The sequence below is a fragment of the Aquila chrysaetos genome, chromosome 24 (genome assembly GCF_900496995.4).
Source record: "Aquila chrysaetos chrysaetos chromosome 24, bAquChr1.4, whole genome shotgun sequence".
Classification (NCBI taxonomy): domain Eukaryota; kingdom Metazoa; phylum Chordata; class Aves; order Accipitriformes; family Accipitridae; genus Aquila; species Aquila chrysaetos.
Genome location: NC_044027.1, coordinates 3,075,611 through 3,092,008, shown reverse-complemented (window position 1 = coordinate 3,092,008; position 16,398 = coordinate 3,075,611). Strand labels below are relative to the sequence as shown.

Genomic DNA, 16,398 nt, shown 5'->3' with positions numbered 1-16,398 from the left:
TCTCCCCACCTATTTCACTGGGAAGTGTTTACACAGAGCTCTCTTCAGCAGGTTAGTGGAAGAGGAATGGTAGGGCCTAAAAGTCAAGAGGAAACAGCTGTCAAGGTTGAAACAACCAAAGGGCTAATTTTGCCTTGGGTTGGAACAGTGTTTCGCCTTGCTTCAGAGTTCAAGGAGGCCCAATGGGTCACTAAGGCTAACTCTTCCCAAGTTTTGATGGCTTGGCTGTACAGAACATTCCTGTCACATACCAGAAATAAATTCAATCAACTATGAATCGGTGACGGTTCCACCCACACACTTAAAAATGTCAAATACTTTGCATCTACCAAATCCCGACGGTATTACTGCACAAGCTTGTTGACCAAACCCTAGGATCATTGACATTAAAGCAGCAAAACCTCCTTCCTAGCCTAAAGGAAAGGCATTCTTGCAAAATTGCTTCTCTACATGAAGCAGATGACAAGACCAAGTTTGCTGAGACGTGGTAGCAGAACTAATAGCCTCTGCCAGCAATTCCCTATGATGGAAATACAGCATCTAAAGAAACTGTCACACTTTCACCAGCCTGAGTAGAGATGAGCCCAAGGGAAGACACTCTTTGCTAGCAGCCAGAAGGCTCCTAGGCAGTCTAAAACACCATAAGAAACGGCTTCACTCCTTTGATCGCACTAACAGTACACATCTTTCCTAACCTATACAGTTGAACTAAATAGGCACAGTTTGCCAGATATTATTAAGAACAACGTTTAAGCTACAAAAGGAAATTACTCAACATCTGTATCTTCTTCTGAGTAGCAGGACTCCTTGTAATCACTCTCCTTACCCATCTTCCATCTGAAGCTTCAGTTGTACCATCCCACTAGTCAGGCCCTTTGAATTCTTAGTCCATGATGCTGCAACTCCTAGCATTTGCCTTACTACATTAATTCAGTCTCGGTACTGAATTTAGCTTCTGTATTCTTTTACAAGTCCTAGATACAGTTTTTCCCACGCTCAGTCATCTAAGCTGAAGTCTAAGCAGCTTTGCGTTACCTTAGGCATAGCAACAGAATAATTCTGGTAGTACAAAAAAATGGATACAAACAAATTCCCCATCTGCTGCACTTCAGCACAATCCCCGTGAGTACAAAACAGCTAGTGTTCCACCACAGCCAGACATCTAGCCCATGTTCCCAGATCTGAAGGCAGATGGCATCCAAGAATGAAATGGCAAATGGAGACACCAGTTCCCAAAAGAACTGCCAAATCTGAAAGCTATAAACCAGCACGATTGCCCTGATATCAGGCAAACTGATAAGAACAACAGTTTAAAGATAGACTTAAATACAATACAGCAGAGAAGCACTAGCAGGGATTTTGTAGGGGAAGGTCCTGTTTCACCAGGGCTATTAAAATTCTTTTAATGAGTCATGTTCTGGCATGCAGAATTGTTTCAGCATCTCAAGCCCCGAGAAAACAAGATACTCTCATATACCAAGATATTCCTCAACACTACCACCCAAATTAAAGATAATGTACAACAGCTATTCTAGCCCTCATTCTGATAGCATTCCATTCTTCTATTTTAATTAGAATCATTCAAATCAGGAGCAACCCCATGTGTAATTGGTTGTGTCTTAGACCCAGTTTAAGGCTTCTTTAACATCTTGCCTAAGATTTACCATTCCTTCAAATCTGCAGTCTGGAAATAGGACTGCTGGAGGAGTTCTCTCCATCAGAGGAGTCCTTCCACTCCACTCTACACTAAGGGGAAACCCTCTCTGTGCCTCAGCAAGCCCCTCTCCTGCACCTCTGCCCCACACAGCCCCAAATGCTGACCCCCCATAAACCAACAGTTTGGAAAAGGTTGAGGGAGACATCACTTCTTGAAGCATGACTCTTCATAACTGTTTCTTAAACAAGCCTTTCAAGATCCACAACCATAGCAGAGTGGCCACATCAAGTGACTAAGGGCAGAATCTGGCTAGCAGCTCACAAAAGATAAAAATCAGCAAAACCCCACAAACAGCAACATTTAAGCCTTCATCTACAAGATAAAGAATTTCTTTGATCTGGTTACAGCTATTGAAACTTCAACTGGAATTCAGGCGCACTCTTCAGCTACCAAGCATGAAAAAAGCAATTCAGAAGGCATTGTACAGGCCATGAAGCCCTCTCTGCACAGGCTTTTGAAAAGAAAAGAAGAGGCAGATTGCACCCTCTCCTCATTCTGGGCAGCCTCTGTATTTATGGGTACTTAATGCCAGCACAAAATGATTGAAATACAGCAGCTTAGCTGAAATCATCGAAGCACAGATGGATATATAAATACTACATCTTTAAAACACCCTTCATCTTTTCATGCACACAACCTCCCTGTGGATCAGCATTTATTCAACAAGTTTACTACAAGCGGTATCAGTAACGAAGCCATTACATTTAACATTATGTCACACCGCGATATTCCAAGTATGTGAAGTACAAACCTGGAAGCAGCACCAAAAGCAAGATTCAGCCATATCACAACTAACCCACTGCACCATCAAGGCACCCAAGTCATGGCAGTGGTTTCAACCCTGCATGAATCTATCACTAGATTATCTTACAGTGACCTCAAGGTCTCAAACCTGAAGTCGGTTGCACAGCAATGGAGCTATTGCTCATATTCTGCATTGCAGAAAGTATGTCGCTATTTCTGCACATCAGAATAAGACACAGGGTAAAAACACTCATTCAGTACTTAATAGGTGATACCACTAACCTGAACATCAAGAATTCAAGTTGGGAGGAATATGACCTCCTGTGGTACCTAACAAAAAGTAGGTTTAGAATTTGCTTACTGAAGAGATGTAGCGATATTCCCACATCTATGTGAGCAGCCCCTGTTTGTGACAGGACTTTTGCCAATATTTTAGCTGGTGCTACATACTGTATCCAAATACTGTATCATTTGGAGACATGTGATAAACACTTCAAAAAAAATGGCTGCGGGGGGAGTCCTTAAGCGCGTGCATCCTATTAAGCTCCTTTTGATGAAAGGAGGCCTGTCCAAGAACAAGGTCATCTCTCACCAAGACTCATCTCAAAATTCAGTCAAACACTTGGAAGAAGAATCTTAGGTTGAATTTATGGAATCTACAGAAGCCCTAAGCATTTACTCATCCCCTTTTCAAGGACGGCCAACTACAATGCCAGTCTCACTTGTCTTTCTATTCTATTTTCAATAATACATGCGGACAACAGTGCCTAAATAAGGCCAGACCCTCACGCTTCTTATTGCAAATACCAATACCTTTCACAGAAATCCTTACGTTTCTGTGGTGCTGGCAATGTCTTACAGCATGCTTTGACTACTACAAGACACATGATTAACGCACTCAGTTTTAGTTCCACCCCACCACACATCTATCAGCACAGCGGTGTTAATTCCAGCAGAACACATGCAACTAATCAATACACCAACATAAGCAGTTCCTACAGGAGCGACTGTTACGATGTTAGAAGCTCCCAAAGTCTGCAGAACCAAGCTTTGGCTTCTGCTTAACTTGAAGCTTATTAGCAAGAGCCTCCTCCCATCTTATTTGAGGAGCTATTTCACAAGTACCCTCCTGACCACCTCTCCACACATTATCTAGTCTTAAAAGCCATCTTCTTATGTTGACACACCTAACAGCACAATAGGAGTCCTAACCTTTTGAGGATCACACCAATATAGGCAGAGCAGTCACATTTTAACCAGGGTATATACTCTCAGTCAATATAGCATCAGGATGAAAACTCTTCCAAACCCTCTGGTTAATACACTCACCCCCTATGAAATACATTTATGTATGGAGTCATTAGGCTACCAAGCCTAGGGCTTTCTCCCCAGCACACACTCATTAAGATAACACCACAGCTGCTGACAAAAACTCTGGAGAGGCTGTGGATATCTGTACAAGAGGTACAGCTCAGTTTACAGAAATTTCTGAAATAAGGCAAAAGAAATATCAAACAATCTCAGGTTCCTTGGTCAAAGAGTTCAAATTATTACAAGTACTGAATGAAGAAAACAACTACAATTAGTAGAAGACAGGGTTGCTGGCTTTTTTTCTTAGTATCTTTACATATTTCAGTAAAATCTGCTACTGAGTCCCTAATTAAGATTTTCTTTTTAGGGAAAGTCAGTACAAAACACACTAGCTAACAGCACCAAGAATAAAAAGTTGTCAGACCTGTGCAGGCTAAAGCTACAGGACTGTCATAGTACTTCAACAAATCATTCTTAAAAGCCTATTCATGACAAAGCAGACCTAGAGAACAGACAATATTTTGTTGAATGCTTCAGAAATGCAGACAGCACAAACAGGACTTTCTCCCTCCCGTCATAAACAGTAGCTGGAAGGCAATTATTTTTCCTTGAATTTATTTTACTTCTCTTGCTATGAGGACCAAGTCCTGGTACTAAGGCCAAAGAGGGAATATTTGGTCAGTGACAATCCTTTATTGGCAAATACTGCCTGTCATCCTCCTAAACAGAGGAGGGTGGGATGTAAAAGCAAGTACACATTTGCCCCTTTACCCAACCCTGACTGATCCAGCTTACCTGAAAGGTCAGTGGCTACTACTCAGCTTAGCAGATACTTAGGTCTGGTTTTGGACAGAGTAACCCAGGCCATGCTTTAGGTTGCTTGAGTTGCGTTGATTCGAAGGGCAGTTACCTTTCTATGTTGTTACACTAGCTTCACAGGTGTCTCAAAACAAACTTCTTCACATTTGTTTTGTTTCCAAGACATCCAAATTTACTTTCACAGTTTATTTTTCCACTTCAACCATAGGCAGTAAGTGTCCTGTCCATTTCACTTCCCAGTTCCTTTGTATTTCACAAAACATTAGCATTCACACCTCAGCACACTGCAGAGCACTGCCAAAAGTCTGCAGAGCTGTTTGGTCAAAATTACTCTCACTTTGACACCACTTAGCAGGGCAGGGCAGATTCTAGGGAAAAGCAGTTCTGAAGTCAGTGAGAACAGTGCTCCTTAAACCCTCTAACACTTAAAATAATCTCCCCATGTTACACAGGGGAAAAAAAAGCTTTATTACCAGCCACTAAGTTTCAGAGAGTGCTGGAAATGTACAATACAACTAAAATTTTACAGAAACAAGAAGCTCTGTCCAAAGGTGATTATTCAGGCACAAAGGTAATAAGCAATACCACAGCTCTGGGTTTCGGGCAAAGGCTTGTGTCTTCCCATATCTTAAAAAATAATAATCATTGGTTCAGTTACTTTGCAGTTGACTCATTTAAGAAAACTGCGAGCCTCCATTATTTTACTAAGTCCTTCTCTTCATCCTCTCCCTTCCTCTTTCCACACTTCCCTCAAGACTGCCACCATGACTTCCCACCTTCTAACATGAAGCAGGTTTATTAACTTGATCTGTGCCCCACCTGGAACATCTCACCACTTTGCCAGTTTGAGAACTGCCAATTTATTTTTAAGAACAGTAAATGTTATACAACCTCTGCAGTCTGAAATCCTGAACCAAGAGTCTACACTGTTATTACTGTTTGCATGAATAAGCTCTAAAGCAGTCAGCCTTTCCCTGAAGCCCTGATACTTAAGGGCCAGTTGGTAACACATTCAGCAGTAAAGTCAAACTGGGTCAAGGCAAGTATTTGGGAAAAAAAGGTTATAAGTGCTCTGTGTTAGAAACAACGGGCAGAATATTTGGTGAAATCTGTATCCTACATCAGGAATATTTAATTAATGATGCATCCAAATCTACAAAGCCCTATAAGCAGACTTTCAAAGATGCAATTGCTATTTGACTAGCAATGTTTTACAAGAAGTTACCAAACAGAAGAGCAAGTCCAGTGGAGTGCTACCATCCAAACAGCACTGAGACCCACAGAGAATGAGTGAAACCAACTAGTTCTTACTTCTTGGAAGTCACAGAAAGATGTAAACAAACATTTTTATGAAACTATTCACTTCTATTCCAACAGATTACATAGATGTGGTGGGTTGACCTTGGCTGGACACCATGTGCCCACCAAGCTGCTCTATCACTCCCCTCCTCAGCAGAATGGGGCAGGGAGAAATAAGATGGAAAAAAAAAAAACAAAACTCATGGGTCAAGATAAAGACTGTTTAATAAAGCAAAAGCAAAGGCTGCATGCAGAAGCAAAGGAAAACAAAAGATTTATTCTCTACTTCCCATCAGCAGGCCATGCCCAGCCACTTCCCGAGAAGCAGGGAGTCAGTACATGTAGTGGTTGCTCCGGAAGACAAATGTCATAATAACGAATCCCGCCTGCCCCCCCCCCCCCCCTGCTTCTCTTAGCTTTTATTGCTGAGCAGACATCATAGAGTATGGAATATCCCTTCGGTCAGTTTGGGTCAGCTGTCCTGGGCTGTGTCCCCTCCCAAGATCTTGCCCACCCTCAGCCTACTAGTGAGGGGGGAGTGTTGGAGAGACAGCCTTGATGCTGTGCGAGCACTGATCAGCAGTAGCCAAAACACTGGTGTGTTATCAACACCTTTCTAGCTACCAATACAGAGCACAGCACTAGGAGGGCTACTATGAGGAGAATTAACTCCCTCTCAGCCGGACCCAATACAGTGGAACACTACTTTTTTTACACAGACTGACAGAAGAGCTCAACAACACTTCAATTTGCAAATCAGAATTGTAAGCGTAAGACAAGCATGGACAAGTACCTTGGACAAGTAGCCAGAGATGACTCAAGAGCCATTTGGAAATGAATAAAGAAGATCTTTATAAATATTTAACATCACGCTAAACTCTTCTCACAAGACAGTCTTATGGAAAGACGAAGTCCTGCACATGGCAGGAAGGCTCCCACCAGCAGCAATGTTTGTCAACACTGACAGATGAGGACAAAGCCGATGAACGAAGCCCGGCACTATTCCCACAGAATTCCACGACAAACACACCGTGAGCCACACTGACCCCACAAGCCATGGGTGCTGCATCTTCCTAACCCCCCCACCCCGTAGGGGGGGGGGGGCTGGGAGCTGCAGGGGGGGGGGTTAGGAAGATGGTCAGAGGCACCCACCTCCCCAACAGCCCCCATCACCCGCTCACCCCCTGGCCTGCTCGCTTCACCCCCACAAAGCCTCTCACACCCCCCCAAGGCACCCCAGCTCTCCATATGCACCCCCCCGCCCACCTAACCCCCCATTACAGACCCCACAGCCCACCCACCGCCTCCCACCTGCACCCCAACCCTCACATGCCGCCCCCCCACCCCTCGCTGCCCACAACTCACCCCACAAGCCCCCTCACCCCCAAAGCCCCCCCCCTCTTTTATCCCCACAGACCGCCTCCATTTCCTCCCACGCCCCAAACACAGGCCTCCCCGCCCGCCGCAGGCCCTGCCCGACCTCCCCCGGTCCCTCTCTCACCGCCGGGCCCGGGACCATCCCGGTGGGCCCCGTCCCCAGCCCCGGTGGGAGGACCCTCGCCAAAAGCCGCCGAAGCGAAGGGGTGCCCCTGGGAGTACTTGACGTCGCGGAAGAACTTCTTGGTCTCACGCAGGTTGTGCTGCAGCCGCGCCAAGTGCCGGTTGTAGTGACCGAAGGAACGGCACAGTTCGCGGATCACCCCGCCGGGACCCCGCCACGAAGGGGCCCCTTCGCCCTCCATGGCCTCCGGGTCCGTTCCGCTATCCCCTCCCCACCGCGGGGGACACTCGGCCCCTGCCAGGCTGACGCTCCCCGGTCTCTCCGCCCTCACGGAGGGAACGGCGCGCCCCTCCCGGCGGCCGGGCTTTCCTCGTCTCTCTCTCTTCCCCCCCCCCCCACCCCTCCCGCCTCCCCTACCCCCGCCGCCGCCGCCGCCTTCTTCCTCAGTGGGCAGCGCCTCAGCAAACGGCGGTGCGTGCGGCGCGGAACCTTTATCGGGGCGCCGCGGGGCAAAGAGGGAGGAGGCCGGGCGGACCCCGGGGAGCGAGGCATGCCGGGAGTTGTAGTTCAACCGCGCAGGGAGGCTGCGCGCCGCGCGGGGCGTGCCGGGAATTGTAGTCCCGCGGGGCTCCCGGTGGAGAGGCGGGCGGGGCTCCCGGTGGAGAGGCGGGCGGGGCGGGGAGCAGCGCGGCTGCCAACCCCCCTCCGGGACTTCTGCCCACCCGCCGTCAGCCCGGGACCGGCAGGGAAGCACCGGGGTGGGGTGGGGCGGGGGGGGACACCGGGAGAAGCAGGCGGCGGCCGGGGGAGCGCTCGCCCGGAGCCACGCCCGCACTGAGGCCAAGCGGCGGCGGAGCCTCGGCCGCGGCCCCGGCCGCGGCAGGACGGCCCCGCTGCCCGGTCAGCACCGCCGGGCCGGTGGAGGTGCGGCGGGGTTCCAGCGCTGGGAGCGAGGAAAAAAAATTAAAAAAAAAACCAAAAAGAATTACAATAAAAATATATCTATAAAAGGGGAAAACAAAAGGCAAAGCAGCGCCCCGGGGGCAGGGCAGCGGCGCGCCGCTCCGTCTCCGCGCTGCGCGGACCGGCTCGGCCGGGGGCGGCGGGGCCGGCAGCACCGGGCGCCGCGACAGCTCCGCGCCGCCGCCGCCGCCAATCGCCGCCGCCGGCACCGCCCCCTTCCCGCCGCCATTGGCCGGCTCGGCCGCCACTCAGGTCCCGGCGGCGGCGGCGGCGGCGGCGGCGGGGATGCCGATGCCGATGCCGGCGGGCGCGGAGCCGCCGCGGCGCGGAGCCGCCGCCCGGCCCGGGCACGGCGGGGCAGGGGCGGGCGGGACGGGGGCGCGGAGCCCGCGGGCCCCGCAGCGGCCGCCCGGGCGCCGCCAGCCGCCTCCGGGACCGCCGCCGCCGCCGCCGCCGCCGCCGCGGCCGTAGGCTCCCCCCGCCTCCCGGGGGCACACGGCGCACCGGTATGAAGCGGTGCCGGTCGGACGAGCTACGGCAGCCCGAGGAGGACCCCGGCGCCGCGGGGGAGCCGCCCGGTCCCGCCGCCATGGAGGCCAAGCCCGGGGAGGCGGCAGCGGCGGCGGCGGCGGTGGCGGCGGCCCCGGAGGCGGGAGCTGTCCCGCCGCCGCGCAGCAAACCCCCCGACCTGAAGGTGAGCCGCGATGGCACCGGCCGGCGGGTACCGGTGGGACGAGCGTCCCGGTGGGGTCACCGGAGGGGTGATGAGGACCCCCTTAGGGTCAACGGTGGGGTTACCAACCGGGCGAGCACCCTACGGCGTTACCGTTGGGGTTACCGGTGTGGGTGAGCAGCCAGCGGGGTTACCGGCGGGATGTACGCCTCGGTGGGGTTACCACCGTCCCCACACCCTGGTCCCGGCTCTGCTACAGGTGTGACCTTGGGGGATGTGGGATGGCCCCGGGATGGGGATGCTCCTGGGATGGGGATGATCCTGCGGTGGGGATGGTCCCAGGGTGGGGATGGTCCCACGGTGGGGATGCTCCTGCAATGAGGATGTTCCTGGGATGGGGATGCTCCCAGGATGAAGAGGTCCCAAGTTGGGATGCTCCCAGACTGGAGATGCTCCTGCACTGGGGATGCCCCCAGGGGAGGGTCTGCCCCTGGGGTGCAGGTGCCCCCACAGTGGGCCACCTCCCAGGGTCAAGATGCCGCGTGGGAGGCTCGCACAAACACGCACAGGGCTGGGCACCGCCGAGGCCGTGGCCCTGCTGCAGCCTGGCCACCAAGAGCAGCGATAATAATAGGACGGCGGTGGGAGAGGTGGGAGGAACCTGGTGACACCACGAGCCCTTGGCAAAAGGGGCTGCAGGCACGCACGAGGGTCACACCCCGGCACAGGTCTGGAGGGGGTTTCCATCACCCAAGCAGGCTTTTTTGGGGGTAACAGGGCTGTCCCCCTGCAGAGGGGCTGAGCAGACCCTGGTAAATAATGGCCGGAGTCACCCCAGTGCTGAGCGTGGGGGAGATGCGCGGGGAACTGCCAGCCGCACTGATAGGATTAGTGCTGCGGCAGCCGGGAAGTGACGGTGTATAAATGGCCCCGAGGCTGCTCCTCCTGTGCCTTCGGGCTGTGTCCGGTTAATGAAAACAAGTTACGCGGCACTGCAGCGCTGCGGGAGGGAAGGGAGCCGGTCTCTGGTGGCAGGGTGCAGGCAGGGATGCGGGCAGGCAGGATGAGCTGGTCCCGGGTGAAATTGGGCAGAAATTTCCCGTGGGTTTGAAAGCGGAGCAGCTCTGACCCCTGGCCGTTCAACAGGGTCCCGCTGGTGTGGATGCGGTGGGGTTTTATGTTGCAGAGATTAATTCCCTGCTTGTAACTTTGGTGTCTTCAGGCGCTGCAGCGCGTTGCGGCCGTGGGCAGAGTGCGCTCGTGGCGGCACTGTCACAGGTGATGTGGCAGTCGTGCCGTGGTGGTACGGAGGTGCCGCTTCCACTCTTTGGTTTCAAAAAGACCTGGACTATAGTGGAAAATGTCCCTGGTGACCCAGGGGCAGCCAGGACTGAGACCTTTGTTGGGGAGCACCCCAGCCTGTCGCTTGGCCTAGGTCTTACCAGCACGATCAAGGTCATGCGGGAGCTGGGAAGCACAGCCAGGACTGCCAGGCTGCTGCCATGCCTGCATGCATCCCTTCCAGAAAGGCAGCCAGGAAATAAAAACCCCCGTTCCCATAGGAGAACTCGGCTGCTTTAAGCACAGGAAGCCCCGTGGTTGCGGGACGCACCTTGCTGTGACTCGCGGTGCCTTTTCCTCGAGGTCTGAGCAGCAGCTCCTGCTCCCGAGGCCGTTTTGGCTTTGCCAATGTGATGTACAGCTGCTGCTGCTGCCCTAAAAACAGCCAGAGGGGAGAGCCCCGTGCCAGGGGAAGGCACATCCGTGGGGATGTGGTGCTCAGGGCCATGCAAGGCTTGTTGGGGTGGGACACCCTTACCTCAAGGAGGCTCACCTTGGCTTGGCCAAGGTGGTGTTTCTCATCCTCATCATCCCCCAGCCTCTCTCCATCCCACCCAGGGCCCTTTTCGCCTGCACAGTGAGTCAGAAAGGGGTGGGAGCGTGGGGCAAGAGGAGCCGCAGCTTACGATGGGGATGGCCTCCAGGCCAAGCGTTCCTCAGTCGGCACGTCCAGCTCTGAGCTGGAGCTCAGCCTGGTCTGGAGCTCAGCCTGGTCTGCAGCCCGGTCCAGCTCACAGCAACAGCAGTGGCCAAACACTCATTGATTTTATCGATGCGAGTATGATACCCTAATGCAGGTTTGCTTCACGATGCTCACCTTTAACGCATTTGTAGCTCAGCAATTAATTGCCCGCATGGAGTGAATCCTCAAACTTGCTTCACCAGGCAGAACGCATGAAAAACTGCGTCTCAGTGCTGCCCACAGGTTCCGCAGCAGAGCTGGGCGCTCTGCCTGGCCCCGCCACAGACACCACCGATTCAGCCACTTTGTCTCCTGTTGCTACAATTAGTGGCATCATTAATACAATCTTAAAGTCTTCCTGCCCCAAACCCCCTCTGGAGCTGCACTGCATTCCCCACGGTGGGGTGGGTTCAACCAAGCCGGTCCTTGGCCCCTCTGCTGTCCCCAGGCTGGCATGGTGCCACACACCAAGACCCACACGTTCGTCTCCCCGTGGACAGTGAACAAGCATCAGATGTAAACTTTTGTTTGCTGCCAGCCGAAGATGGATTTGAGTTGGCAACCTGGAAACAACAGGCTGCCTTGTGTCATCTCCATCCCCTAAGCCCGGCAGATCCGCAGCAGCTCTCCATTCCCCAGCCCTGGCTCCAGCTCCTTTGCCGAGAGCGAGGGCTCCATTAGGGGAAAAGAGAAAAAAAATAAGTTCTGGCAAGGAGCAAAGCAGATGCATGACACATAGTTCTGCTCAAAAATATGTTGGGTGGCAGGGATTTCTGTGCTCTGCAGCAGAGTGACTGGATCCATACAAAACACTGCAGAAGGAGACATCAGCCTCTCGTGGCTGCTGGGGTGTCCGGGGCATCCCACCACCAAGGCATTCACCGCTTAGTCCCACTCCCACTTTCCCTGAGCATCTCAGAGCTGAGTGTTTTCCCTGGCTCTCTGTTTCTCTCTTTGTTCCCAAATGGGCCAATCTGGCCAAGGGCTGAAAGTTGAAGCCTGACAATTTCCATCTCCAGTTTCACGATCTTGGTCTTCATGGCTCCCACCTTTCTCTCCTTTGAACCTGAAAGCCAAGATCAGCAGGAGTCCAGAGGCACTGGCCTAAGCTCTTCCCTCTTCCCAGGGCCTGATCCAAACCCCACATCCATGGACAAAAAGCTTCCCCTGGGCTTCCCGGAGCTGGGGAGCCTCTCCTGGGGAGGAGGAAGATGAAGGACAAGGGGACGTCCCACCACGGGACCTTCAGTCCCCAGCACAGGTCCTGCCCTGAGCAATGGGGTTGGGACAGGGGTGGCTGGAGGGGACAGGGTGAAGCATTAACCTCCCGTAGCAGGTCAAACCCACTCAGCCAGTTTAATTTTTTCAAAGGTCCCTCGCTACAAGGGGATGGGTCTGGGGGTGGAGAACCCCTGGTGTGGCTCAGAGGCCCCCTCATGGCAGTGCCTGTGCAGGCTGCTCTCTGCAGGGAGGATGCGGAGGACGACTCCTCTCCGTAAAGGTCGCCAGCCCCTATTCTAAACCCTCAGGTACATTTATATTTAATCCCTCGCACGAACAATTTTCCAGGCATATTTTGGTCTTGAAAGGACACCGCCAAGGTGAGCCGGCTCCCCTGCGGTTAGTGGGATGGAGCTGTCGTCAAGCAGCTCGAGCAGGAGCAGCACGGTCCCTGGAGCGGCTGCATCCATCATCTCCCCGGGGCATCGCTCATCAAAAGCTCCCGGGCTGCTGGCAGGGACCCCAGCGGGTCCCCACTCTCGCTGCTGCGGAGCTGCACGCTGGGACCCCCCAGCCCCCCAGGGAGAGGAGAGCATCCTCCCGGGCAGGGTGTAGCCAGGAGGACAGCGTATTTCCCCAGGGTTTGTGCCAGGCACGATGGAGGGGCGAGAGCCGAGGCCGGGGTGTGCTGCCGTCCCGGGAGCTGTGTGATGCTTCCCAGCAGACACACGCTCATGTTGGTGTGGGCTGCTCGGCTGAGGCCAAGCGCTCCGTGCCTAACTGCCTACGGTCCCAGCCCCCCCCCCAGATCTGACCCCCCCCAGGGTCCCCATCCTTGCTTCCCACCGAATTGCAGCACTTGGCATCCCCGCAGCCAGTTCAGGAGAGGCAGAGGTGACAGCCGTGGAAGAAGCAGTCGTGGGCTGCCACTCGCTGTCTTACTCCCCCGGCAGCACATCTGGCTCCTCTCAGCACCGGCAGCAGACATCTGCCCTGCAAATGCCACCCACCGACGTCGGGAGCTGGCGGGGGTCTGCAGCCCCCCCAGCTGGAGCCACACCTGGGCAGTTGGTGCCAGCCCCGCAGATGTTATTCCGGAGAGAGTTTAAGGAACTGCGTGTCACTATAGCGTTTTGGTAGTGCATTAAACAACATGACTAACGTTTGTCACATGTTTGTTCTCTCATCCTGTCCCCGGGAGGAGAAGCGTGTGTGGGGGAGTGCTTTATTTTCCATTTTAGAACATCTATACGTTTTCCTTGGCGTTTGTGGCAGCAGGAGGAGCGGCAGAACGGGGGCTCGGGATGCTGGTGTGAGATAAGGCTGCGAGGGGCGACTGGGCTGGCTGCCACCCTGGGGGGACAACTCTGCCCCCAGCCCCCAGCCTGGCTGCTGGCAATGGGGTGCTGGGTGGTGGTAGGACCCCCTTGCTGGGGACCCGTGGGAGGATCAGCCGGAGAAAGCAGCAGGAGGACTAGAAACCCCGTGCGGGGGTGAGCAGGACCTCCCGGGGTCCTGCGGCTGTTTGCGGGGCTGCGAGCTGCTCGGTGGCGTGGCCTTCCCTGTCTCTGCCCACTGCGGGAATGGCTCCCCCCGTGCCTTAAAATATGGAGTGCTGTGGGATAGGGTGGGACGGGATGGGACGGGATGGGATGGGATGGGATGGGATGGGATGGGATGGGATGGGATGGGACAGGGCAGGACGGGATGGGACGGGATGGGATGGGATGGGATGGGATGGGATGGGATGGGATGGGACAGGGCAGGACAGGATGGGACGGGAAGGGATGGGATGGGATGGGATGGGATGGGATGAGATGGGAAGGGACGGGATGTGATGGGACAGTCTTCCACTGTGTCTGTGCAATGCCTCCAAAGGGCTCCAGAGTCTTGGCTGGAGCCTCTGGGCAGGCCAGGGATATAAATAATTAATAATAATAATAATAATTGAGCAGGATTTCACAGCACGTGGCTGTGCTATAAGGTCATGGCAACAAGATCCCCTCCTTACATGTCTGAAAGCCGAGTAAGAGGTTTGGATGTTGGGGCAGAGCTGGTAAACCATTTAGTGAGAAACTGGGAGGTTTGAGGCTGCGTGGCCGTTTGGCAGCGGCAGGAACACCAGCCCTGGAGAGCCCGGCACGGCCGGAGCAGGCGGGGGGATGCGCATCCCTGCCACAGCGGGCAAGGGCAGCACCTGGCTCTCCCATGGGACATTGCCTAAGAGCAGCGTCCCAGTCAAAACAGTCATCCAAGTCACTGTTTTCTTGCGAGATATGTTGGTTTGGGTTAAAATGGTTTTTTTTCAGCTCTTGGCCAGGCGTGGCTTGTCCCCGTGGTGTCCCCACAAGGCTGGGACTCTGCTCTCGGTGCAGGCAGGGTGGTGGGATGGGTACAAGGGTGGGTCGTGCAGACCCCTCCTGGCTTCTCACATTTTCGCGATTAGTTTCCATCAGTGGATAAACATGTAAGAAGGAGGCAGAGAGTGCGACCGTGATCAGCCCAGAGCTGTGCTCAGCCAAACCTTGTGCCAAACTGATCCACTTACGGGGGACGTGAAGCAGGAGCCGCTCCTTTGAAGTCCGCAGAAACAAGTCCCTGCTGCCGAGCAAGAGACACTGGCTGCATTAATGAAAGAGACAAAAGAAATAAAGATATTTTTGTATTGATCTTAGTGTTTTACAGCTGTCTACACTGAGAAATTAATCTCTGTATCCATTGCATCAGTTATTAAGCAATGGCTGTTCCAAAATAGCCCGTGCAGACGCTCTGTTCTGAGCCACGAGTAGTTTCATGCCAGAAAAATGCCTCTGCTTTGGAAGTACAGTAATATCCCGGAGTAACATAAGAAAACAGAGTTTTTATATCAACAAATTCTCTGCAATAGGCATTGCAGAATGGCTTGTTTGTGGTGACCACTCCTGACAACTCTCTAATGTAGGCAAGCCTTTCTCTTGACAAGCTGTCGATCTGGTGGGGTTCAAGCCCAGAACAGCAGGGCTGGGATTCCTCTTTTTGCTGCCCTCCCCCCTTTTCCCGTGCAGATTCCTTACTGTCCCGCCGGGAGCCCTACCTGCAGAGCCCAGGAAAGTTTCTTTCAGGAAAACTTGGAAAGGGCCTGGGGAGAGCTTCTTTTAAAAGGTGAATTTCTATCAGATCGAGCTGTTGGGCCAAGAATCCCCTGAGGGCAGCTGGCTTCCACCTTCAGGCTAGTGCTGGAAAAACATCCTCTCCTTTATCGCCAGCTTCACTTTTATTTTGTTTTCATTATCCTCAAGGGAGGGAGTTGGTCGTTTCTTTTCACTTGGACCTTCTAAAGGGCTAACTGTGCATCCGAGGGTATGCCATACCCTTGATGGTAGAAATCTGTGGGTTTATAGTTATTACCTATCTAATGCTGTCTCTGTTTCCATAGAGACCCTATGAATAGAATAAAATTTAAATCACTATTTCCTGAAGTAGCAATTTGGCACTGTAGATTTATTATGTATTTCCTAGGAAAAACCAAAAGGATAGAAATTTTCATTATGAATGGATAACAGAAGGATTAAAGGGTTTGCCTACGGTGTTTAGTGACACAGGATCTAATTGCTGATTCCTTGTCAATATTACAGGTGTGATGAGAATTAGGCCCTTGTGGATTTGGACCTTGTGGCTTTAATGTCTGGGATTTTTAGGAGTCGTCCTTTCTGTATGGCCATGAAATCCTCCACAGTCTGCAGTTCCAGGAGGTCGTGTCTCAAACATCACTGCTTTTCTAAAAGCTGGGGCTTTTGCCAAGCATCCGCTGGGGCTATAAGTAGCTCCCAGTTCTGTGCCTGCTTCAACGCTGGTTTTCAAGCATGAGTTAATGGTAGCACCGCAGTTACGGGAACCAGCATCCCTGGGGAGAATCCCAGCCGCGGTAAATCAGTGGCGAAATGCCCCTGAACGTCAGCAGGGTCAGGACTGGCGTCCTCAAAGGTAGGGTGCTCAGCTTAACTCCAAAATCGAGACAGAGAGCAACAGGGCAGACTCGTACCTTGTGATCTGCTGGGGTCCTGGTAGCTGAGGCTTCTTCAGGAGGCGAGAGGATCTTTCGATGTCCCCAGGTCGTTTACTGGCTGCCTGGGAGCCGTGATGGACCA

The 16,398-nt window shown here is 53.1% G+C and overlaps 2 protein-coding genes across 3 annotated transcripts in view; one reads left to right on the top strand and one right to left on the bottom strand.

Moving 5' to 3' along the window:
• The window catches only part of DSTYK (dual serine/threonine and tyrosine protein kinase), a 28,153-nt gene extending 20,377 nt beyond the window's left edge, over positions 1-7,776 (bottom strand). Inside the window, exons 1-2 of one of the 2 annotated variants that reach the window (XM_041119599.1) lie at positions 7,392-7,458; positions 10-76 (exon numbers count right to left, since the gene is read on the bottom strand). Coding sequence is in view for 1 of the 2 variants with exons in the window: in XM_030001214.2 (XP_029857074.1) it covers positions 7,392-7,632 (241 nt within the window). In the remaining variant the exon portion in view is untranslated. Of the gene's footprint in view, positions 1-9; positions 77-7,391 lie in introns of both variants that reach the window. The other variant, XM_030001214.2, reaches the window with a different exon arrangement.
• A 943-nt stretch (positions 7,777-8,719) lies between these two features.
• The window catches only part of TMCC2 (transmembrane and coiled-coil domain family 2), a 29,209-nt gene continuing 21,530 nt past the window's right edge, over positions 8,720-16,398 (top strand). Inside the window, exon 1 of the mRNA XM_030001215.2 lies at positions 8,720-9,048. Coding sequence (XP_029857075.1) covers positions 8,863-9,048 — 186 coding nt within the window. The 5' untranslated portion in view covers positions 8,720-8,862. The remainder of the gene's footprint in view (positions 9,049-16,398) is intronic.